General features: G+C 39.6%; 1 protein-coding gene across 2 annotated transcripts; it reads right to left on the bottom strand.

The window, feature by feature from the left end:
- Window positions 1–48: 48 nt before the first annotated feature.
- On the bottom strand, window positions 49–25,134 carry nbr1b (NBR1 autophagy cargo receptor b). Of its 2 annotated transcripts, none has more exons than XM_074696399.1 (23): window positions 24,871–25,134; window positions 22,417–22,479; window positions 20,742–20,760; window positions 20,633–20,655; window positions 19,791–19,979; window positions 19,344–19,421; window positions 18,999–19,255; window positions 16,937–17,062; window positions 16,516–16,722; window positions 14,805–14,964; window positions 14,628–14,711; window positions 14,317–14,502; window positions 14,090–14,209; window positions 12,004–12,079; window positions 11,748–11,858; window positions 11,440–11,619; window positions 10,981–11,253; window positions 8,785–8,995; window positions 8,438–8,686; window positions 8,203–8,288; window positions 7,940–8,018; window positions 6,185–6,278; window positions 49–6,102 (listed from the first exon to the last, which is right to left on the bottom strand). In XM_074696399.1, exons 1-23 carry the CDS (start codon window positions 24,970–24,972, stop codon window positions 5,929–5,931), a joined length of 3,147 nt encoding a protein of 1,048 aa, XP_074552500.1. In that variant the 5' UTR covers window positions 24,973–25,134; the 3' UTR covers window positions 49–5,928. The 2 variants fall into 2 exon arrangements, with proteins under 2 accessions (XP_074552500.1, XP_074552501.1); XM_074696400.1 differs by having other exon boundaries at window positions 14,090–14,206.
- Window positions 25,135–25,533: the final 399 nt, after the last annotated feature.

The following is a 25,533-nucleotide window of genomic DNA, read 5'->3' as shown; positions in this document are numbered from 1 at the left end:
TCATTGTGTATCAAGTCCATCAACCATACACTGCCTGATTTGTTTACAGCTCTTTGATCAAGATCCTTCCTTATGCCTACAATTTAGAGCCATTTGATTTAATGAAACCCAAGAAAGACTAAAACATCTATGACCAAAGTCTCTCTTAACTTACTTTTAAATCAAATATTTGAGAAAAACTTGCTGGGACAAACTGAAACCTTCACGTGGTCCCCTTTGGGTGCTCGGACTCTTCACGTTACTCAACAGCAAAAATAAAACGGAAGCCTCCCATGGGTGTAATAACTTTAATAGGATACAGATTGGTTTGTACATCATAACATGTTCATAAAGTGCAACACAGAAAAATAAGCTCAAACAATCCAGCTTTACTCCTCCTTAAACACTTCACTTATATCCACACACTGAATGAACGTTTTTTAACCGAACGATTCTTCACTGGACACATGAGATTTGTTTTTAAACTTAATGACGTACGTGAAACGTTTCACCTCCATCTCAGGCGCACATTTCAGTCAGAGCCCATTTCAGCAGAATAGAGCGTGATGTTTGTTAAAGGTACCGTGGTGAGGTTCAGTGTAGAAAATAACAAATAAATCCTTGGAATACAAAGATTGTTAGGTGTACTGTTGAAAACAGCAGCTTCCCCTTTAAGAACTGTGTGTGTGTGAAGCAGGAGATGAATCCAAATACACCTTTAAATGAAACAGAACAGTTTGTTGTCTTCATTACTAAATATAATTCTTTTCAGATTACTTGTCACCAGCATATTTTTTAGTTTATTATCTAATATCTATAGAGAGGGAGAGAGTTTCAGTCCCCGTGAGTAGCAGTGATCTCTTTGTGAGTGAGTCTCAGCCGCTCGCTGAAAAAAACTTTGGTTTTGGAAAATACAGCACCAGCAAAGAAAATGTCTCAAAACACTGTTTACAAGACGTGCTCTGTATTAATCCAGATAAAGTTTGTCAGGAGTAATATTATTGGTAATAAGCAGAGCAAAAACAGGAGGGAATCCCTCAGTATCAAGGCCAACATATGATATCTAACCCCTCAATGCAATGCTCAAGGCAGGGTTATTACACTAAATTAAGCTTAAAGTGGTATTAGGAGGATCTGTTTTATTGGACTACCTCGCCACCTTCTGGCCTGGAGTCTCACGCACACTGTTGTGAAGACAGTTTGTTTGTTTTGGATCAAATTCTCTTTGTTCAAGACAACTTTTACCAGATACAACGTGATGAGGTAAAGTTTTTATCAATGCAGTTACGCAGCGCTGTGGTTTCAAACGTAACAACAAGCAAACTGTCAGTTTGTACAGTAGTTTTGTAGCCGTCCATAAGTAGCGATACCGAGAGCCTGGTGCGATGAGATGTCTCTGTAATGTGTAACGTCAGTAAATCTTGGTTAGCTATGTCCTGTCAGTCATCTACCAAGCAGAGCTAACGTAACCTCACTCTTCATTTATTGATAGACTCTCAAGTTTGAACAGACCACTGCAGAATAACTGCTGACTGTGGGTTGGAATCAACATTATCACCAACAAATCTAACTGTGTTATAGCCTTTAGCTCATGCTCTATCATTCTCCCATTTAGCTTTCTTCTGCCCTTCTTTTTTTTTCTGTCTGACATTTAGGCTCCTGTGTCCACCATCACTACAAAATTAATCACAGAAGTCGTTTTTAGCAAAGAAAAACACAGATCTCTCTTCTCACTACTAAACTTTGTCAGCTGGCGAGGTGTTGTCATAGAGACCTAGATGTAAGTCAGTCCATTCCTACTTAAGCTGATAGGAAAGCTAAGAAGTAGCATTTTGAAATAACCTTCATTGGTGGTGTAGGTGATAATCTCATTTTAAAGTTTGTATTAAGATCAGGCATATATCTAGAAGGGAGCCATTTTCAAGATCACTTTCAAACTCCTCACAGCCCCTATAAATATTGGATGGCAGAGAGCGACTTAAAACTCAAGATACAGACAGCAAAACTTTAATTTGTGTATTTAACAAAATGTAAACAAGTTTTTAATATGTATATTTTTGGGAGATTTTTGCCTTTCTCTAACAGGACAGATCAAGAGAAGAGGGGGGATCTGTGGGGAAGAGCACAGGATGGCCTGCACCAAAACATGTTGAGACTCTGATGAGGACTTTCCTCTGTACATGGGGCACCTGCTTCACCAACTAAGCTAATTTAGCATCCCACATAAAAATCTTTATGACTTTTATTTTTAGTGCTTGCTTCATTTTATTTACTAATTTCATTCCTTGCTGGATCTAAATAAATAACTGCAAGATCATTTAAAGTTTTTAAACCATTGAAGTTTAATATACAGTATGCAGAAAGTTAATTTTAACCATACAAGTTTCTTTGTCTTTGACCACTAATCCTTTAATCCTCTTCATTGGCAAAACAGGACAATCTTAAATAATCTGATGACATATTTTCCCAAAGAAAAACACTAACACACATACAGAAGTGCAAATTCAACCACCGTACAACAAGCCTAAAAATACAACAGCTCATCTTTTAACACGGCTTAAAGTTTAAACATTTCCAGACAACTCAAGCATTCAAAGAAAAACACCTTAAACGATCTTAACTTAACATCATTAATTTAGCTGATAGTCAAAGCTCAAACCTTCTGTAAATAGTACAAAAATGTTTTTCAGTAAGTCACACACTGACGTTCTGGTTTCAGTTTTGAACAACCTCACTGGCACTGGTCACACTCTTACACTCATTAACTTCACCAAGCCATGCTTTTGGAATAGCAGCCTGACCACTTTTACAAAGGTTTGGTCGAGTTATATCTGAAATTTAATCTTGCCTCCTCAACAGAGATGGGCTCAAGTGATATTTTGCAAATCCCAGTCTAGTCTTACATAGTCGGACATGAGTCACAGTCTCAGACGGCTACAGGTAAATCCTAATTAAGTCTCTCTAATTATCCGCAGCCAACCCAAATATCACAACTTAAGTTTTAAATTTTTCATTAATCATAAATGGTGATCTGTCTGTGGGTAAAGCTTGTTAGTGATGATCCAAAACTGAGAGTGCACTCGGGATGGGTATCGATAAAGGGTTCCTGCTAAGAATCATTAGCCTTTATGCTAAACGGTTCCCTTGTTGATTCTTCACTTAACGCAAGAGCGGCTAGACTTTACATTGATGCAGAATTTCCAAGAAAAGTTCGAGGTGATGGAAAGATTGGCTTCACTTTACCAAAAAAAGGGTGCTAAATACCCAAAGTGCAATTTGTGCTACGCTGTAATAAGATGCAAGGGTGGCAGCACCACCAACGTGTTAAAACATTTGTCGACACACGGCATCAACCACCAAATATTCCCGGAATGAACTGATGAGGGAATCAATAAAGAAACAGTTAAATAAGCAGAATCAATAATGGCACTGGTATCAATAAAATCTTATCAATACCCATCCCTAGAGTGCACCAAGAAGCTTTATTAAACTCAAAACAGCAGAAAACTTCACAATAAACATGAGACATTGACCTCTGCCAGAGCATTATCAGGGAGGATACTCTGACAGATGCAGATCTCTCTGTCTCCACTGGATCAGAGAACAGATGCTATTTGCTACATTTGGGAGATAGTTCACTTATTGTGCCTAGACAATAATCTTCTGTGAAAAAAGCAAAGGAATTTAATAGGTTTTTCACTTGAGTAGCCTATCGAGCTCTTGTCTTTGTGTTGAAAACACTGAACTGTAGCATGTTTTGTTAATGAGACAAAAATACCAAATAAAAAGATGATCTGCAAGACCTGAAGCTTGAGTCTAGGTCAAGTCTCAAGTTATGCTATAGTACGACCACTTGAGTTTCTGCCTCTGGGAGTAAAGATCAATAACAGATTTTGACTTCATACATATCAAGTATAAGTTACCCAGTTACCCAGTTACCTGGGTAGCTTATGCCCTAGTGAATATACATTACCGTTCAAAAATGTTACAGTTTGGCATAGAAGTAATTCTGACTAAGTCACTTTATAAATTTAATGACTGCACACTTCAAACGAAGCCTTCATGGAAGCATTTAAGTCCCACTTTTAGCTCATTATATTTATTCTGAGACCAAGAAAGCATGAATTAGATGTCTAAAACATCTCTTAAGAGATCTCTTCAGTTGATGCCAGAGTTTGTTGACATTATTCCCATGTATCTTAACAAAGATAGCCTTTAGGGGGAACATAAAAAGTTTGTTTATAAACACCCTCCATGTTTGTTTTGTTACAGCTAAAGACCAAAATACTGCAGAGTTTGTTTGAAGCATACTAAGAGGAGTTTTGTTGAAAGACCTAGCTAAGAATTATAAAACAAATATGAAATATAGGAGTTCTCAAAACCCAAAAGAACAAAGTGTGATAGTGAACATTTCCTGTTGACTGGATGGTCCCTATATCCTATAATAGAGATAAAACCAGACCCAAAAGATAATTTTCTCCGCTTTTAGTCGTCTTACATACATAAGTACAGCAGCAAACAGAACTGAGAAAGTGAAGAAACACTTTCACTCCAGTGATATGGACTATCATAATTAAAAAAAACAAACATATAAAGTGTAGCCTTACTTGACACAAAGATTTGCATTATGCCCAGGTCTAGGTCTCCTGAACAAGAATGTAAAAGTAAGTCGTAATGACAACAGCAGAAGTGAACTTGCTTTATAAACTGCCCTTCACAGCAGCTAGGAGCAAAATTTACCCAATGGAAAATGCTTCAGTAGAAATCTGAATCCTGCTCTCTATAGATGCACATGAAGTGGCATCACTGCTTTTAGTAACAGCAACATTTAAAGACCAGCTGAAAAACTGCACAATTTTTTGGAAGGTTGCAAGTAGAGCTTCAAAATGCAAAACAAACAGCCACTTTCACTTCAACTGTTGTTTGAAATAAATGGCTTACTCATTTTATTTTCATCTTACTCCTGTTTCTCCTTTTTTGCGTTTTGAAGCTCCACTCAGAATCTGATTAAGATCCAACAGTGCAAAATGTTAATATGTGCAGTTTTTCAGCTGGTCTTAAAAGTTTGATCATGTATCCAGTCGAATTAAAAGCACAGCAAATAAAGCAAGGATGCTATATTTAATTCAGAGCATCTATGTCCGCTGTTTGTTTGAAATTTGCTGATAAATAGATAGTGACACTCGTAAGCACTACACTATTTTAAGACTTGGTATTCATTTGCTTTTGGAAATAATTTGCTTTAATGTTGTTGACTAAGAAGACTACGCCCCATCCATTTGGCCCTGCTACATTAGTGGAATGTTTAATTTAATTTAAGAACACAAACGACTGTAGTAAGTAACTATGTCAAAGAAACACATTATAAAAACCAAGTGTGTGACAAAGTGTCTTGTTATGTGTCGTTACTTTTTTAAGTGCAGAGGTGGGAATTATCTTTCTGCTTTGCCTCTGACCGTCCTTGGTCAAAGAAGTAGACTGAGTAGCATTTCAGTGCTGACTAACCTCAGATTTGCTGTATCTGACATTAACTATAAACTGCAACAGAAATTTACACCATTGAGATCAAACTTAGTGCAAACTGTTTTTTCAACACAGGTTATTCTGTAACTGATATATTGTATCAGCTTCTACTCTTCTCAGGATGGCTCACTGGATACACCCTCTTTATTCTGCTAAAAGCTGCACACCAGGCAGCTCTCCTATCACTACAAAGGCCTAAACTTAAAGTAGTGTCATAGATAATGTGTGTTTGATGGCCCAGTGCATCAGCGCAAAGAAAAGAAAAGAAAGTTTGCAGGAATGTTTCGTTCTATGATTTTACAGAAGAAGTAAAAAAAGGCAGATGAGCAGAACAGAATTTCTGTCTTCTGGTGTTTCAGCCTCTTGTCTTGTCTTTCCTTCTCCCCTCCTTTTTTTTCCTCACTATGCTTCCTCCTATCTTTCGTGTCAGTAGCGTGTAGAGTACCAGTCATTGTCGGTCATCTGGACCAGCTCGTTCACAACATCCAGAAGGTTGTAGTTATATTTGTTCAGCAGTCGCTGGTTCAGCGGCCGATCCCCAAATCCCATCTCCACCAGCACCGCCATCATAGTTTCCTGTGTGGACGCATCCACCGGAGGCTGCACAGGGATAAGATCGCATTAGTCTGATGAAATGTACAAAGTAAGCAGTGCGGTTACAGGTTATAAACTGTTTGCTTACCTGTGTGGGGCCTTGTCCAGTGAACAGGGCTTTGTAAGCAGAAGCAGCTACAGACAGAGCTCCTTTCACCAGACCGCTGGTGATGCCTGGGTGCCTGATGAGACAGAGAAAAGGTTACAATGAGAATGGGAAACACCTTGTCTGCACTTTAAACCAACCTTTTCACAGACTTTAATTTTCAAAAAAGAGAAAATGAATGGCACAGTCTAAGTTATAAAGTCATTTTTCTTGGTGTTTCCCTTGTAACTGGGGCACAAATCCATAATACATGAGCACAATCAAAATTCTACCAGAAAGACTTCATTCAATGCCTACCCAGTTTCCGGACTCAAATATTTGTCTTAAGAATGGATTGAATATTTTAGAATATTTCAGAATAGAATAGAATAGAACAGAATAGAATAGATTAGAATTTACTCAATTGATCCTCTAAGGGAAATTCAGAGTCACAGCAGCAATACAAGAAAGTGCATAGTGCAAAAAAATCCCAGAATATATAAAAAGAATAATATCAAAAGTGTCAACTAGAAAAAAATGTCCATCAGCTCGGTTAGCCGTGTCTGTGAATAGCATGATGCTACTCTGGTATTCCCTCTGGTGCCGGGTTAGCATGGCTAGCTCATCCGTCTTAATGGAAACAGATTCATAACCATAGATGGAACAACAGGTCGATGTCATCTCTTCTTAGCCCACACTGCAATACCAACACATCATTCCTGCCCCCTTCTCCTCAGCTTACAGGGAACATTGGATCTAGCACCGGCTAGCATCAATAAGCTTCAGGATGCTAACAGCTGAGCTTGTGTGTAAACAATGCAACCATTGTTACACCTACGATCTCTGGAAACACTCAGAAACAAAATTAGCAAAAGCACTACTCCTAAGGCAACCAGTTTGGTAACTACTTACTTAAAGAAATATTCAAATTTCAAAACCCAATCAAACTTAATAAAATGGCTTTTTGTGGGTTCACTTGTGGTTCTGAAGTACACATTTTGTTTCCAATCACCTTCAGCTTTGGTAGTGTTTCCATTTAAACATACAAAGGAAAACAAACCATTTCATGCAGATATGTTAGGAAACAGAAAACCAGACAGCTGTGTTTCAAAATATGGTAAACAGGTAAACTGCTCTGAGAAAAATAAGAGTACAATTATTAGTTCCTCTGATTTCACTTTTAATAATTTTAATTTTACTTTGGTTTGACAAACTTTCTGACAACATTTCTTCCAACTTTTAAACAAAAGTTTTCACTTAGAGCATTTACAGAAAATGACGAATGGCCAAAAGATCCAAAAAGACACAGGGTTCTCATGCCACAAATAATGCAGGAAAACAAGTTCATAGTTATTTTTTAACAATACAATACTAATGTTTTAACTTAAGAGTTCAGAAATCATTATTTGGTGGTTCTGTTCCTCTGACACGAGGCTCCCCTTTATACCACCTGAAACCAGATCGAGCATTTCTGTAGTTGATCCCACCCTCTGGAACTCTCTGCCACATCTCACCTGTGACTGTAAAGACCTGCCCACCTTCAAAAACCTCATCTGTTGCTTGGCGCTTTAACAGACTATGTTTTAAAGTGTTATTGTTTTTGTGTCGACTTATTCTGTGAAGTGTCTTTGAGCAGTTTACATTCATATGTATATTTATGCTAGAAACTCAGCATGTTTTCCTTAAAACAGCAACATGTCGATTCATTCAAACATTCTCCTCATATCATGAGATTTTCTGTGTGTGTGTTGAACACACCTGGGATCCTCAGAGTTGTCCTCCTCTGTGTCTTCAGTAGCTTCAGCATCATCTTTTGGAGTTTCTTTAGGCGCAGACTCTGTGGGGAAGAATGTTAAATCATGTTATCATCGACACAACATTAAGCTCTATCCAGTTTCAAAAGTACGACAAACTTCTTCAAGCTCTCACTTCTCCAGACACCAGTGAAACAGATGCTAACAGCCAGCTAGTAGCATGGCTAACGCTCAGTTTTAGTGGTTGTTAAGTAGCAGTGTGATTACCATCCTCTGTTTGGTACAGATCAGAGCCCTCTGCTCCCTCTGCGCTAGCTGCCGGGTCCACTTCTGTGTCTCCACTGCTCTCTGGGCTGAATCACAACAACAAGTTTCAAATTTCAATAAGTATTTCCAGTTAGCATTTTTAATTTATTCCTCTTCTGATGGCAAATATGCCCAAACTGATAATCCATTCATTGAATTTATCATCTACTTGTGTGACAGTGATCACGGTCCTGACCTTGGAGTGATGACATTCTGCGGCAGAGTCACCACTTCAGGTGTCAGCGGCTCGTCATCCAGTGTCTGAGACGTGCAAAGCATGTCATTAGCACTACTGGCACCTGGCATCCCCGTCTCTGGAGCCGCTGCAGCATCACCCTCAACTGGATCTCCCTTGGGCATAGAACTGCCCGGCTGGTCAGGAGATGGGGTTTCTGGGTCTGAGGAGGTTCTGGCTGGGATGTCCCCAGGCTGGGACAGAGCTGAACTAAAAATGTAAAAAGAAAGGTGAGAAACAGGAAGGTGTTGAAACTTCATTGTTGTTTCAAACAGCCAGGAGGTGTGCCAGGTGTCCACATCACCTACCTGTACATGGACTCTCCCAGTGGGCGACTAGTGTCAAAGCAGTCAGGGAGGATGATAATGTAATCCTCTGAGGAGGTGGAGGAGGAGCGACTCCTTATACCTTCTCTCTTTTCCTCCTCTTCTTTCTCCCTGCCCTCCTCTGGCTCTTTCTCTTTCTGTTTCAGCCTGGATTCCACACAGAAGCTCTTCATTTGGGAAACTTCTCCTGTATCTGTGGACAAACCCAGAAAACTTGTGAGAAATTAGGAGCTCAAATACAAATAATCATGAAGCAGTCATGAAGTAATATTGTGTTTTCTCAAAATTCATTCAAGCTTTCTCAAAAAGCTGTGCACTACATTTATCTCACAGCGAAAAACAGGTTGTGTGTCCCCCTGACTTCATGTGTGGTTAAGATTTTTTATGCAGTGAGTAATTATTATTAAATTGGGGAAAAGTTTTATCCCCCTGTGGGTGTATGTTTTTAATAAATTTTGAGAAAAATGTTCCTCAGTGTAAAATTGCAACAAAATTAGAGATTTCGTCATGAACGGTATATAATATGATTAAAAGATTCAGAGAATCTGGAGAAAGAGACAAGGCTGAGAACCAGAACAGGATGGCTTTAATCTTTGGCCCTGAACTGCTTGAAGTTTTTTTTTAATTAACAGACATGACTCTGTAGAACAAGTCACTGCATGAATTCCAAATCACTTTATTAGTAAAGCCATTATCTGAAGCCTTGGGATGGCCTAGCTGTTTAGGTCACAGCTAATCCGGAGCAGAGGGTCTTGGTTTGAATCCAACTCGCACGTCGCACTCGATCTGTATCCCTTCTGATCTAATGTCCTGTCCTCTTAGAATTAAGTCTTAAAAAACTAGAAAAACTGTAAAAAATTTCTGTCTGCTTTTCTGGATTACAGGCAGAGACGATGCGTACACCTATGCAGCTTAGATATTTTTCTTGTCCTAAGTCGTCTCAATAGTTGTCTGATCAGTTGGTCTTATAGATCCGACAGCCTTGAAGCTTTTGGACTGATTATACAGACAAGCGACCTAAAACTCTGGACCTCAACTTTTCATCACATGAAATATTATTACTGAACATTGCTTTAAGTATTACTGTTGCTACCAGGGGTGCACCTATCATAATTTTCTGGCCAATCACAGATCTTTAAAAAGCCTGACCTGCCGATACCGATTTGGGCCAATACTGATTTTTATTTTTTTATAACTGACAGCATATATCTTCAATATTCCAGTCTTATTTTATTGAAAATCATTGAACAATCATTGAAAAATCTTTTTGTTTTAGCTTTATCAACCAACAAAGTGTCCTGAGTTTTAGGTCTCAGAGCAAAAAGCAACAATGGCTGTCAGACCTTCCTGGAGGTATATAAGATCAGTTTCATATGTTAGGATGGGCCTATTATCGATCCCTGATCACCGATCCCCCAAAATTAAGGAAATCTGCACCAATCCATTGATCAGTGCATGTCTAGTTGCTACTTTAGGAAAACTTGTTCGAGACTGAAACCAAACAATGACCCAAAATAGTAAGGGTGAGAGAAAAAAAATAAAAAAATCAACACATCAGGATTTTTTGTTTGGCATTATCAAAGTTGGGATTCTTTGTCAAAAAATGTTTTTTGTTTGTTTGTTTTTCAAATCCAAATTCTTCATTTCAGTCTTTGTTTTTAAACTGAATGAAAAAAAAGTTACCACTTTTCTCCAGCAGAGGGCGAGATGTTTCTCTCTGACTCGTGATGTGCATTTTATGAAAAAAATATGGCTCTTGATTTTGTCTATAGACATTATCATCATCATTTAACTTTTTCACATGGTCTGTTGTTAAAAAAGCTAACTAGAGATAGCAAAAATTGAAAATATCGAAGAAACGCAATTTAAATTGAAACAGTAATGGTATTGAATCACGAGAACAGCATAACATCCCAGCCCTTAAAAATAGAATTTAAAAAATGTAATAAAACCCACTTTTTGCCAAAAAAACGTAACAACTTGTTATGTTGTAAGTCATCATTACATTTTGGGCTTGGCACTTTTGTTTTCTTGACCGACGAGTTGTTACATTTTGGGTTTTACATAATTTTTTTATTTACATTCTGTAAAACATCATGCAAAAGCACTACAAATAAAAGTGAACACAAATGAACAAAGTAAAAGGTTCCAGTTAATAAATAAGAACTTTAAAGTCACCCGTATTCACATGCTCCTGCAGTGTTGAAGCCCTGGGTGAGCCGTGGAGCGGGGTGGGAGCTGAGCTGGGGCCAGGTCCCAGGCTCTGGGTTGCAGACAGGGCAGCAGGTACGGATACTTTCAGCGGGGCAGGGAGAGAAGCTTTCAGGGTGGCTGATGGTTTCTGAGGGGTTTCTGGGCAGCTGGGATTGCTGTCTGGGGTCTCCTCTGGTTTCACTATTTTACTCTTCACGGAGGAGAAGGAGGAGCTGCCCTGAGCAGCTGGAGGCATGACTAGAAACCAGAAGGAAATCCAGCACTTTGAATCACATATGATCAAACGCAGATAGAACAAACAGCTCCCCCCAATATTACAACTCTCAAACTGCAGCTGTTCATTGCAGTTTTAAATCATTTTTACATCCTGATGGTGAAAGAAACCTTAAGATTTCCTGTATATTGAGCAGAAGAAGGACTGACCTTTGCCTGTCCCTGTGCGAGACCCTCTCAGAGGGGCATGGTCAGGCGCTTCCTCTAAAGTCATCGAGCGAATCACTGTCTCACACACAAACTGAGTCCCGCTGATGTCATCATCCCCTTCCTCCTGAGCTGGGACACCACCTCCTTCTGCTGCTGCCAGTCCTGCTGTGTGAGGAACATCTGGGAAAAGAAGAGACAACAAGAATCAACAAAGAGCCAAAGTGTTTTTGTTTGATCCCTGTAAAAAAATTCACCAAAAATCACAAAACCACATCCACAACCTTTCAAAAACAAATAAAATCCATTACTCATGATGCTGTTGATGGCTTCAGTCTCTTCCTGGATGAGTCCCAAGGAGGGACTGCTCTTGTCCTGCAGGTGTCCATCTTGAGGCAGAGGGGACATGCACGGTGTCACGTCTGAGCAGACAGAGCACACAGACAGCAAATCTACTGAACCTGGTTCTGTCTTTTTATCACTCTACTCTTTACAGTTTCTCTAGTTATTTACATGTCTTCCATATTATCTGTTTCCATAAATTTTATTTTGATAAGAGCTTCTTACGTGCAGGCGTGTTGTTTGGGACACTCTCCAATTCTTGTACAATGTTGATGTCCAGCAGCTCAAAGGACAGAAGATCCTGAGAGATTAGTAAACAACAAATGGTCAGTTTCAGCAGCAGGTTTATTGGAGTTTGGCCCATTCTCTGTATTAAATGTCAGGATTTTGTCCCTGTTATTGTGTTTTTACCAATCACTCTAACGTGTCTTTGGGGGCATAGGAGCTTTAGGTAGGCACACTAAACCACAAGACAACCTCCTGACATAAATCACTAAAACTCACTAATAACTGAAACATCTTTAGCTTTTTGATTTTTTTGTGCAAGAAAAAAAAACATTTGGACTTTTGGGGGCTTCAGGATTATGTTTTCTTAAGTGTTTCTTCTTTATGCTTACAATTCTTACCAGTTTAGCTATTAAAGTGTTAGTATTTGATAAAGACAGGGCTATAAAATGTGCATGTGGAAAATAATTTCAGTGATTGATTTGTGAATAACTTAAAGTCAAAGAATTTGGCCTGTATTATGAGTTCCTATATTTTAAGCATGGATGTAAAGCACAACGCTGGATGCTCATACTAAAGTGCAGATTTTCAACCTGTTTTATATTCATACACTTTGGAAATACTTTAACTTGTGTTTTAACTGCCTGTTTTAAAAATAGATCCCCATGAGACTTGCTGGCATGCCCAAACAGTCCTACAGAACACCAGCCAATCAGAATGAAGGGGGTTTAAAGAGTGGGGAGCTTAAAGAGACAGCAGCTAAAATGTAGCGATTTAAGAAAATTGGAGTGAAGGTTAAAATAGGATCGCATTAATAGTTTTTATTGACTTATTTTTTATAACCATTTGTCTTGAACATACAACATGTAATGAACCATAACCACCAGATTCCGAAGTTTCTCATCGTTCCTAACGGCACCTTGTGTGACAACTGTGACTTTGGCATAATGACATCATGATCCATGTCGACCTGACAGTTTTTGTTTGTTATTAAGCTATTTAAGAAACTAAACTGAACTTTGAGGCTCTTCCCCTGTCTAACTACTGGCTACATGTAAAAAAGAAGTATCCCACCTTGGCTGACAGAGACCTGAAATGCCTTCTCCTTTTTATGATTCTGGCTTTTGTTTGTTAATAACTTCCTGTTCTAAACAAATGTAATAATTATTTAAAAATGGAAAAAAAAAAAAGTTGGAAAATAAATTCTTACATGGTGACATTTCTTTACATATTTTGAAACGTTGTCTGTTTCCAAAAGGGGGCCCCCGGCCAGAGCAAATGCTGTTTGGGGGGGAAATGGCGCTGCCAGGTATTTTGGGCCTCATGAAAAGAAATATTGCTGGGCCCCTGAATAATTTCATTATGGGGGTCAATAGCACCAAATTGTGCCTTTAAAGGCTTCTTTAGAGGAGTTTTGGAGGAAAAGCGTAAACAGGTTGGTTGCCTTTTTTCATGTTTGGTGATTTTTGTTTACGTTGCTGCTGTTCTACACTCCTTAAAGATGTGTGTGCTCTTCCTGTTTGTCTGTGTTTTTCAAACAGTGAAGTGATTTGGTAAAGGTTTACGAGGCTGACTAAATTCAATCATCTAATACAACTTTACTACACTTAATACGAACAAGTCTTGGGATCCTGGTTGAAGTTGGATGTGAGCTGCATCTTTGGGCAGACACATAGGATATATTTATACATTACTATTTGTAAAAACAACTGGGGGAAAAACATCCTGACTAAACTAGATCTACAGTTTATAAAAAGCAGAGGTTTCTCCACAATAATCATCGAGAGGAGGGACATAACAGAGTATTTTCTTTTCTCATGTGACTGTCAGGAGACTACGCTCATGGCAGCAGAATTAACATGTGCACAAGCAGAGAAAGGGAGATTACTCTCCAACAAGTTGCATTACTAATATATAAGCACTAATATTCTATTAGTGCTGAAAGGAACAGGTATGAGATGGCTTAGACCACCAAACTCTTATAGTTTTGTCATGATATAACAGCACTGCCACAGTTAAAACTGTCAGTGCAGAAAAAAAAAACTTGAAGTAATGTACCCTAAAGTGTAAAGAGTGTTGATTTTACCTGAGCAGTTAGCAGGTCCACAGAGGGGATGTAGTACTCCTCTTGGTCAACAGACATTAATGGTTGCTCCCTGGAGGCTGCACAGGTTTTCCCATCCTTAGTCACAGGGTTCTTGCCCTGCTGATAAGCAATCACATTAAAATAAAGTCTACACTTTAAATACTTATTGATCTTTTTCTGATTTCTGTCCTAAAACTGCTTTTCCAGTCATCAATCCTTTGGTCTACCTGTGGAGTGACACAGGGTGACACCAGGATCCCATCAGCCATCATTGGTGCTGGAGCCAGCGGATCGACCACAATGCTGCACCAAACCCTCGGTCCAAACTGCTCTCCAGCGTGGGCCAGGCGCCAGTGGGAGGTGTAGGAGCCTTCCACAGTGGGAGCACACAGTGCTACACTCACTATACCAACCTGGACACATGATATGATCATGAACATTTTCAGCGAGATCATGAATAGAGGAACATAATAAACAGACAGAGATCACAGAGGTCACAAAAACTAGTCTCCTTCTCCAAGTCTCAGTGTCACCTCACCTGTCCTGGCTGGAGAAAGGGGACAGACACTTCCCTCCAACGGTCCCCAGATCCCACTGCTAGATTTCCCCACATGAACTTGAGCTGCCAGGAGGAAACAGGACAGTGTGAGGCTCAGGTGGTTGTTTACTTACAGCAATGACTTCATTTTTTTATTTAGTTGAAAGAAATCTCCACCTTAGTGTCAGCATTCCAGTTGATTGCCCCAGTGTTCCTCATCTTCCAGTACTTGATAAACTTAGTCCTGGGACGCAGACGGGTCCCGTCAGGGAGGTTCTCGTCTAGAAAAGCAGCCGTCATAGCTGGAACGACCAGGGGACAGGGACGCTTCGGGCGCCTGGATGAGAAATATAGTGCTTTAGTCATGCTTCCTGGACTGTTTGTTTAAAGATGTTTTAACCAGGGATGGGTACCTTTCACATTTGAAATGATACAGTACTCAACAGTACCAATTTCTGGTACTTTTTTGTGTTTATGTGGTAAAAAATATAAATTTGTTTAATAATAAATATATATTTTCTTCGATTTGACTCTTTACTCTTCAATATATAACCTTGCATTGCTGTGTTCATGTCCAGCATGGAGCAGATACCCCCGAACCTCCTCCCCGCTGCTGGAGAAATCTCTCCAGCAGCGGGGAGGAGAATGCCAAAGTTGAAGAGCCATCACTGCTCTGTTTTGGGCTGTAAACAGCCACATAGTTCCATGCACACGCCTCCTATCTCTGAAGAAGACAAGTCTAAGTGGCTAGAGTTCATTTATCAGGAAATGTTCCAGCTACACTCAGTAAAACTGTGCATGTGTGTGCTAGTCACTTCACGGCCGACTGCTTTTCCAACTCTGGACAGTACAACAGAGGGCTAGCTAAAGACTGGTCCTGAATCCAGGCGCATTACCAACCATCCACCAACAAACCTCAGACCCTGGAAATGTGAGTATTTTAAATGCTGTGTGCTGTGGAGCAGATGTAAGAGATTTTTCTCAGTGCCCCCCCCTGTCTCTGTGTTAGCTTCAGGATGCTAACTTTAGCTGCGGTTAGCCTGTTGTTTTAGCCTGTAATGTTACAGTTAACGAGCTTCGCTGTTTTCTTAACATTGTGCTCTTGGAGTTCGTGGCGCCACTCTCAGTGACGTGGTATCAGCGGTGGCTCATTTACATATGAAGGCCACGCCCACTAAATCAGAGCGTTCTGAACAGAGGGGCTATGAGAGCCTGGAAACAATGCTGCTGTGCTTGATTTATTGGCTTTTTGGACCAAAACATGTTTCATGAAGACATCAATGATCCTTATAAAACTACAGAAGAGGTGCAGAATATGAGACATTTAACACATGATTAGGGCGGAACAGTTAAGAGCTACACTTGTTGATGGACTTGAATGTGCCCTTGACAGGAACATGGGTAGTACATCATATTTCCCATTCGACCCTGGTAAATAAATTCAAGTGTTCTAGTTACCACGAACTCATGTCACTCTAAATAGGTTACTTTCCATAAAACTTCTCTTTACACATAAATTCTAAACTGTCACTTAACCCTAATAATTATAATAATGAACCAGATTTATGTAGCTCTTTTTAATAGTACTCAAAGACACTTTAAAACATGGACAGAAGTATATCACACGGAACAAAAAAAAAAAAAGAGTTTTTAATGAGTCATGTCTTGAAAGCTGTCTTGAAAATGTGGGTTTTGGTAGGAGTGAGTGTGGGTGGCTGATGCTGGCTAACCCTTACCATGATAAGCATTTCTTATTACCCATAGTTTATATTTAGCATGATTAGCATCTTAATTACCCAGGTTTATAGACTCAGCAGTTGAAATGCTTGCATCTTCTTCTCATATGCAGTGTTTTAGTTTGCACCATGCTGTTTTTTTATTAACTTACTCTGGGCTGGTGTGCTGGGTGGCTCGAGGCTGCAGAAGCACAGGAGAGGAGCTTCCATCCCTGTGAGAGGAGCTCCACTGAATGCCCCGCCTCTCCATCCTCAGCTGTTTTCTGATCTCTTTGACCTCCGCCTTCAGCAGACGCTTCTCCGCTTTCAGACGCTGCTTCTCCGCTTTACGGAAGCTTCGGTCGCCTCGCCTGTAAAACCTGAGAGGCAGAAATAAAATGAACATGAAACGATTCAACAAAATGGAACCAGATGCAGATTGATGAGTAAAGCTACAGAATCTGATGCACATATGTTCAATAAGATACTGAAACAATACACTTATGTTAAACTTCTGCTTCCTGCCATGTAAAAATACACAAGCTTCAAATTTAAGAAAAAAACCTAGCTTAATTTGTTTCAGTGGTACAGTACCTGCTGTGGTCCGGCGCAGGTGATCCGTGCTCTGGTATGGAAAGAGGAGTCCTAGCTCTCACCAGGTTATGACTGGGGTCGTGAGAGAAGCTGCAGGGTTCACACAGAGTACAGGACGTACATACACTGAGCAGAGAGGAGGTAAAGAGAGAGTGGAGCGACAAAGAAAAGTAAAAAATGAAAGAGAAAGATGAGATCTTGGGTAATTCTGACCTAAGGACTTGCATCATAACTAAGAAAATAGGAAGTCAAAACCCACTACCACAGCAATGAAAACCTCTCAAAGTCCATTATAAGCACTGACACAGAGCTTTTAACTACTTCCACGTGGCTGTGACACATAAAAGGAGAAAACAGAGTCTACTGAGTCATGGTATTCAGAGAAACAGAAACTGATTAACAGCTTTATCTTCAGATTTCATGAAAAGTCTGGAAATATTGCCTGTATGCCTCAGCGAAACCAGTCTTGCAGCCTCTAACCTGCATTACTCCCATGGATAAAGCAGGAGCAGGAGATATATTTGACTATTGTAAAAATTAGAATATTGTGAACAAAGTTAACTAAAAACAAGCCCTTTGTCTGATGACAGAAGTAGCTGCAGAGTCACTTACAGAGGGGCATAAAAACAAAAACCAGTGATGTTAACGACAATCTCTTTGATAACTTCATCACTTTGGACAATGGAGCACAATGCTGCCGTAGTTGTAGATTTCTTTCTTTTATTTTCACTCTCCTTTTTTCTAGGCCTGGTCTACATGATCAGCCTTGTAACCACTGTTTCATCTTTTGTCCCTTTAATTCAGGGGTGGCCAACCTGTGGCAAGCTGCATGTGGCTCTTTGCCTTTCAGTGTGCGGCTCTTCGATCCATTCATAAAAATATATATAGATCTATATATTGTTTTGAGTAGTGATGTGCTGATCAATCTAAAATATTGATACAATGATGCCAACATTGGGATCAGTGTTGATCAGTACTTGGGTGATGAGGAATACTTAAGTTTCGGTTTCTCTTCTCTACATGTGCTCCTCTTAATTGCTCGTGTGCTCATAGCTATCTAGATAGATAGATGGAAATGAATTACTTTTCACTTTGTGACATTTCGTTTATGTGTGAGAGGAAGTGTGTGTGTGAGACCACGTGTGACGTGGCTCTTTGTAGTACCACAGTAATTTTTGTGGCTCTTGGTCTCTGACTGGTTGGCCACCCCTGCTTTAATTTAACTAATCATTTTCTTTTTTTTTGAGGCTTTATATTAACAACCTGTAACTCATTACCTTGACCAAGGAGATTATGTATTTGAGAGATTTTGTTTGTCTGTGAACAACATAACTCAAAAACTAACGAATGGATCTTGATGAAATTTTCAGGAAATCTTCAAAATAGGATAAGGAAGAAGTGATTAAATTTTGGAGGTGAATTGGATCACTGTCTGGATCCAGGATTATTTTAAAGGATTCTTTATCATTGTGAGATAGGGCCGTTTTCACCATATGTGTGTATAACTCCATGATAAATGGTCGGATTGCTTTGCAAAACAATAAAAGACAAAGTCACCATAATTTCTGACAGATGTAAAAGTACGATCCAGATCCTGGCAATATTCTGGATACTAAGATCTGGAATATGAAATATGTACTGGGCCATTATCATTTTCAACACTGTCAGGAAACAAATTATCATACAAACCTGCAACTAACACCAAATTGTAGCAGATAGTCTGCTGAAAGGAAGTATAACATTAAAGTAAGACTAAAGTGTTGGTGATAATCACAATATGCTTGGTGGAGATCTGTGCTCTCTGAGTGCTTTTCTAGCTGTAGTTTGTTTTTATTTCACATGTTGATGCTGTTTCATGTCTTTGCACACACGCACACAGACCAAAATGTATATTCATTCATATCTTGTCTGGAAAATATTAAATATTTTTAAAGAACTGCATTAGGACCTCAGCATAAAAAAGAACATAAATACAGAATAAAGTTTTATTTCTAAAGAATCTCTGAGCTGCACGGTGATCTTAACCTCTGTGTGACACTGAAATAGTGCTTTAACAACTTACCTGCACTGGTAGCCTCCTCCAGTGGTCTGCCCCCTGCAGGAGGAGCAGGGAGGGGTGGAGGAGGATGGAGCTCCTGGCAGAGTAGAAGAAGAGACCTCAGGGACCTGCTGGGCCTCTGCTCCTCCCACTGCCTCCCCTCTTTCTCCAGCTCCCGCCCCGGCTCCTCCACTTCCCCCCAGGGGCTTGTGGATGCAGCACTGTCCAGAAAACTCTCTGCAGATCTTTTCCACGGCCTCACGGACCACCTGGTCCTTAAACTGGAGGGTTAAAAAGAGCAGGGTCAGAATGATAAAAAGAGATGACAGATGTAACTTTCTCAGAGTTTACTCCTCATAAAGTTCTTACCTTCTCCATGTAGGAGGTGAACCAGGCTGGAGGAGTCTTATCTTCTTCTTTGGTCCCTTTCACCTCTTTCATAATCAACTGATGAGCAGAGGAGAAAGACTAGTTAGTGCAAGCCTTTTATTACACTGCAAAAAAATGAACTCTTATCTAGTTTTTTTGTCGTAATTTTATTTAAAAAAATGTTTTATTTGACTTGATATGAGCCTCATCCTCCTGAACAGTCCAGAAAAATGTCTTGATTTAAGTTTTTTAAAGACAAAAATGAGGCCTGAATTGCTTGAAACAAGTAAAAAAATAACTTGCCTTATTCCGTTTGCAGATATTTTTACTTGTTAAGAACACTTCATATCTCATTTTTGTTAATGAAATAGAAGCTGAATGGTAGCTCAGATCTGATCATCATAACTTGTGTAAAGACAAACACCCTCCTGTGTAAGCAGCTCTTACCATGCCCTGTTCTGGCACTGCAGCCTGGACTTTGCGGCTGACCACCTGGGCCAGAGCGGGGCAGTGTTGTGGGGGTCTGAAGCCCCTCTTTGGCTCTGTTGCACTGGCCTTGTTTGTAGGGACCCGTGTGGGCTGGCCCCGAGTCTCGTACACGTTCATGAGCAGTCGGTTCCCTTGCCTCCCTGCGCTCTGAGAAACAAGAAACACCTTTTACTGAGGAAGCTGGTTTCAACAGCCTGAAACACCCTCAAACAATACAGTCTGTCACAACTCTGAGAAAAGCAAGACACGGAAAATTTTTAATATCTTTTAAATTTTGTTAGAAGTTTGGGGAAAATCTGACTACTTGTAACTCAGTCATAAAAAAGCAGCTGTCAATCGTTGTTAAATGTGAGGTAAAGCCTTTTTAACCTCTTATAACTCAATCAAAAAGAATTCAGAAAAAAAGTGGACTTAAATACAAGGCGGCCAAATAATATCTTCAAATCACCAAAACAATCAGATGTGAGAAACATTTCTACAAGGTGTATTTAATTTTTAAAGTTTGACCACAGCTCATCTGGAAAGACTGGGGAGATGGTTTTTTAGACCTATACTGCAGCCAGCCACCAGGGGGAGCAGTTTTGTGGTGACCTTACTTCCAGCCACGCAAGATGACGTCCACTTTTTTTTTACAGTCTATGGTATAAATCCAGAGGATTTGTGCATGTGCTCTAGATTAAACCAAGGCTGAATGTGAACTGTACTCTATAGTAGCTGTAGTATGGCTCTGAAGTAATTAAAAAGGTCAAGAGAGTCTTGGTAAAAATGATTATTAGTCATATTAGTTAAAATCAACTTACCTTTAGTGCTTCCTCATACTCGGCTGGAACAAAAATAATAGAAATATTATCACAACATCAATGTGAAACAGCTCCTTAGCTTATTGTGTTTGATTGTATGTTTGCTTACCTTGACTGTTAATAGACACCTGGTGAGAAAGGAAAGAACATTTTTAATGTAAATATGTCAATAATTCTTGATTTTTGTGAGTTTATTATTTTAGAAACCCAGTTTCTTCTGTGGTCGGTTACACTTGCCAAGTTGTTGAAAACTATACTACACTTTTGGCTGAGTCAAAGTCAGAGAAAATGACTTGAATGATGCTAAAGTGGAGTTGGTAAAGCTTTCATCAAACATGAAATAAGCAAATAAAGCAGAATGAAGGGAATGGTTTGGAGAAAAAGGGATCAGAGCTGAATGAGGGCACATGTTGGGTTAGGGCAGATAATCCTTCCTTAAGTCACCAGCTGAGTCTCTCGGTCTCTTAACTTTACAGAAATGTGAAATCAAACTGCTTCGATGTCCTTATAGGAGAGCAAACTTCAATAAGTCATTTCTCCGTTTATATTAAAGTTTGGCATGGAGATGCAGTGGTCTGTTGTGTCACAGCAAGAAGGTTTCTCTTTTGATGCCGTGGCCTGACTGATGCCTTTTGCTTGGCTTCACACTTCTGATCTCTTTCACCCACCCACACCAAATTCACACACTGATGGTAGAGAGTTGACTCAACCACCAAGCCACAACCAACTAATTGTCTGTCTCTGGGACAATGACAAATATGTGTTGATATAAAAAATATGCTTTAAACATGTTTATTGAACATGTTGGCTGTCTGTTTCAATGTGTAGTTTGCATTTCTGTTGGTGTCACTGTATTCTAAATGGCAATTTTACCATTTTTAACCAATTTAAGAATCAGTCCCAGTAAATTGTCAAATGGTGAAACCACAAAAGCCTAACAAGTGTTAAATAATTCACCTTCCTAGAAATCATGCAAGTGTACAGATGAAATCAGTTATTTGTAATGGAATATCATGTCAAAGATTATTAAAATATTTCATTTCTAATTTTGAAAATATGGGTTCTGTTGCACTGAGCAAGCCATTATGCCGCAATGTTTTCTCTTTATTTTGGGGTCAGCTGTTTGAAATCATTGTAAATACCATTTTTATAGAATATCAGACTCATAAAATCATATTTATAGTGACTTTTTGGTGCAATACCAAATTTTTAATGTAAAATATCGGTTACACCAATTGACATTTATTAGTTTAACCAGCTGACCATGTCTTGCCACCGCTCCATGTGTGTGTGAGGCCTGTAACACCAAAAGACAGCTGGGATAGGCTTCAGCCCATGTTACATAAAGGAAAAATGGACATGATAATGGATGGATGATAAAGTTATTAAAAAAAATAATTGGTGACTCATCCCTATCATTAAAACTTTGTTTGTCTCAGTCTTCAAGTAAAACAAAAACTGACTCCAGACAGCAGCTGTGAAACAGGATGTAATGGAGTCAAAGTAATGCCAGTAGAAATTTGAGTCCAATAAAAAGTCCACACCAAGAGCATTTATTAGGAATTTTTGAAAATTGTTTTAAGGAACCATAAAAGTCTGTTTTACAGCTGCAACTAGGAAGGATCTTCTAACTTTGTGTCCTTATTTGTTATATAGAGGATGAATGCTGTGTTGTAGTGATGACGCAAATATATCAGTCTCTTAATTTCACACAGTATCGCCCAACTTCACTGTTAAACTTGGCATCAAATAAACCAACTAGGATTAACAAAAGAGTCTCTCACCTCCTCATTCTCCTCATCAAAGTAGGTCAGCTGAAGACTGGACAGACCAAAAGATCGTTTCACCTGCACAACAAACAGACAGAAAGATCTAAGTGTTCAAAAGTCATATTGATAAGTGTGTGTATCTGAGATATCAAGACTCATTGGACCACGCCAAAAACGCAAGAGCCGTTTGCTGAACCTGTACTCAGAGGTCTCTCCCACATCCTTCTCATCAGTAAAACAACAACTCAAAGGGAAGCTGGTGACTCAGCATCACTTTAACTAATGAATTTCTTCCCAGGCTGCTGTGGTCGACAAATAAGGACCATAAATTCAAATCAGCGATCAGCTGGTTAGATGTCTGGAACTGCACCTTCCCCTTCCCTCAAAGCCTGAACCACAAGAGGTTTCAACAGGAAAAACCCATGAAGTCTGTGGAACCATGCTTAATGTGGGTTGTTTCAGATGGAGACACAACCAAGTGCTCAGGAAGCTGGCTGAGGTGGTGAAAGGAAGGAGAATTAAGGCAGCAGGAAGAGCTCTGCTAGGTGCCAACAAAGGATCATCTTCTTCACACAGAGGGAGCCTGAACCAACAGGATACCTGTACTAAAGCCCCGGGCGCCAGGGTTAGCTGGAGGTTGACGTGGGCAGACTGCTCCATTAGGCTGCCCGCCAAGAGTAAGAGGGCAAAATCATAAGAAGAGGATGATGAAGTGTAAGGCTCTAGCCAGTGGAGGTGGGGGCTTGAAACCTCCTGGAGTGTCAGAGAGCTAGGCTTCATAAGGAAACCCAGGAGCTGTCAGAGGCTGCTGAAAAGCAAGCTTCTGGCTATGGCTGAGGAGAAGGGACAAACAGCTCCCAAAGAAGGTTGTCTGTGGAGAGTGTCAGAGAGTCCTCTGCCCTGCAAATCAGGAGCTTTTTTTGTTAGGGGCAAATTATTAATGAGTCGTGGTCCCCAGACAATGACCCTGCAGCTAATCAGACACCAGTGGAAGTGTGGCAGTCTTTGGGCCATGCAGGAAGAACACCTCTGTTATGTGTAATATCAGGATGTCTAAAGCATGGGAGGAGAAACCTGGAGCTGACTATCCAGAGGGCTTCAGGGCCTCAGTCAGAAACAACCCTGATCACAAGGTCCAGATAATGAAATCCAGTCACTGTAATATTTAGGCTTTTCATTTTTTTAGAGGTGTCCCAGTCAGATATTGATATCGAATAACGGTCTGATATCAGCTAAAAAACAAGTATCGGTATTGTATCGGGATGTATCTAAAATCTCCGATATAGGCAGTTTCTGTTACCTATTGGTTAATAATAAATGGGTCAGTTTTTCCTCATACCTACTGTTGCTGACTACTGTTCTTTGTTTGAATATCACTCAATCAAGCCTTTTCTAACATGCCAGACATACTACAATATAAGTAATAAAAGTATGCATGTTTAATGCTGATATCGTATCGGATCAATATCGGTATCAGCCAATGCTCAATGCTGCAGTATCTATATTGTATCAGAAGTGAAAATGTAATATCAGGATATCCCTAATTTTTTTTACTACTTCAACTTTTACACTCACAAAAAAACAGAGATCACACAGCAAATGAGCATCTTCTACAAACACCATGATACCTTCATTGAATGGCTGTGCTCAGTATGACTATTGAACTGTAATTGACATAAGGAAAAGTATGAGGGCATGGGCTATGGTGCATTTTAAACCAGTTATGGCAAACAATTTAGGGTTGCCTTGGAATTGCAACAACAAACAATAAAAAAACACTGGACAATCAAAAGATTACACCAGATAACGTGTGAATAAACCTTGATTTTCAAATGACAGGAGAGTCCATGACACATTGAATCAATAACAAAATAAGATCAATAACTCGGAGAAAATCATAACAGCAAACAGATAGCCATCTTAATTAAGCAAATATACAAGGTGAAAGCCTACCTGCAATACTAACCTATTTAAATTACAACACATACCATAGTATGTATAAACAAATTATACATTTAGAGGGTGCACATCCAACCATGAGCCACATCTCAAAGCAACTGAGCTAATGCAGTGAAATGCATCTCAAATGGTGGATTCAAACTGCTCGGACCAGGTATGACAATCTGATAAACATGTTACCATGACGAAAAGGTTGGTACCTATCCTAAAAGTGCGATGCACCACCTCCTCCCTGTCCTCAGTGACACTGCTGTCTCTGCTGTGGTGTCATTCTGAAGACAGGTTCCACAGCTGTAGCTCAGGTCAACACTTCGTGATGCTAACGTGTTAGCATTGCATATTAATAGCATATGTGGAGCTGGAAGGCCGTTCCGCAAAAAGGTAAGGACAATTTGATGTGTCATCATTTGTGATAAGTAAAATTTATTAAGGCAGGATAGAGGCAACACGGTCTAACAACGTGCTGTGATCGGTGGTGTTTAAGAACGGGCCCGGCGATTCTCCTCTTACCATTGCCTCCATTGACTCCCAGCTCTTGGTCTCGGATCCCGACAGGAGGAAATTTTTTGAATTTCCCCTGAAATTCACCTTCAGATTAATGTAGAAGTCCATGACGCTGTCTTTCAGTGCCCTAAAGCATATTACACACGACGAACGACGGAGCGTTTTCCCCGACAATAACAACTATTTGGGTTAATCTCGCCAATTCGCTTCCCAGTCACTTGTCCGATGGGGATGAGGCGTACTTTGTGTTTACATCAGCGCGCTGGACACGCCCACCTTGCACCACGTGTCCGGAAGAGAGGTCGAAGCTTCCGGTTCTATGGTGGTAAAAAACAGGAACCGCTAGAGGACGGTAGAGTTTCATTTTTGAAGTTAACTGACACTTATTAAAAGACTTCTAAAAATAGCTGGACAAATGGGAATATAATGAAAAGAGTTTATTTCCTCTAGTTTAATTTTCTCAGGTAAATTTTCATATCGTACATCGCCTTTCATGTCAGAAATCTATCTCAAATTGTAAGATTGCTTTGCTATTTTATCATTGAAGTCAGCTTATGTTCACTGATGTTTTTTTTTAATTTTTAATTATTTAATTTTTAATTATTCAATTTATTTATGGGTGTTTCTTACTCTTCTCAAAAAAAAAAAAATCCATTATCTCAGTGGGTT

Source organism: Halichoeres trimaculatus, unplaced genomic scaffold (genome assembly GCF_033239565.1).
Source record: "Halichoeres trimaculatus isolate MK-OKI-2021-1 unplaced genomic scaffold, fHalTri1.1 fHalTri1_scaffold_20, whole genome shotgun sequence".
Lineage (NCBI taxonomy): Eukaryota > Metazoa > Chordata > Actinopteri > Labriformes > Labridae > Halichoeres > Halichoeres trimaculatus.
The sequence above is the reverse complement of the archived record's forward strand: the minus strand, read 5'-3'. Positions and strand labels throughout refer to the sequence as shown.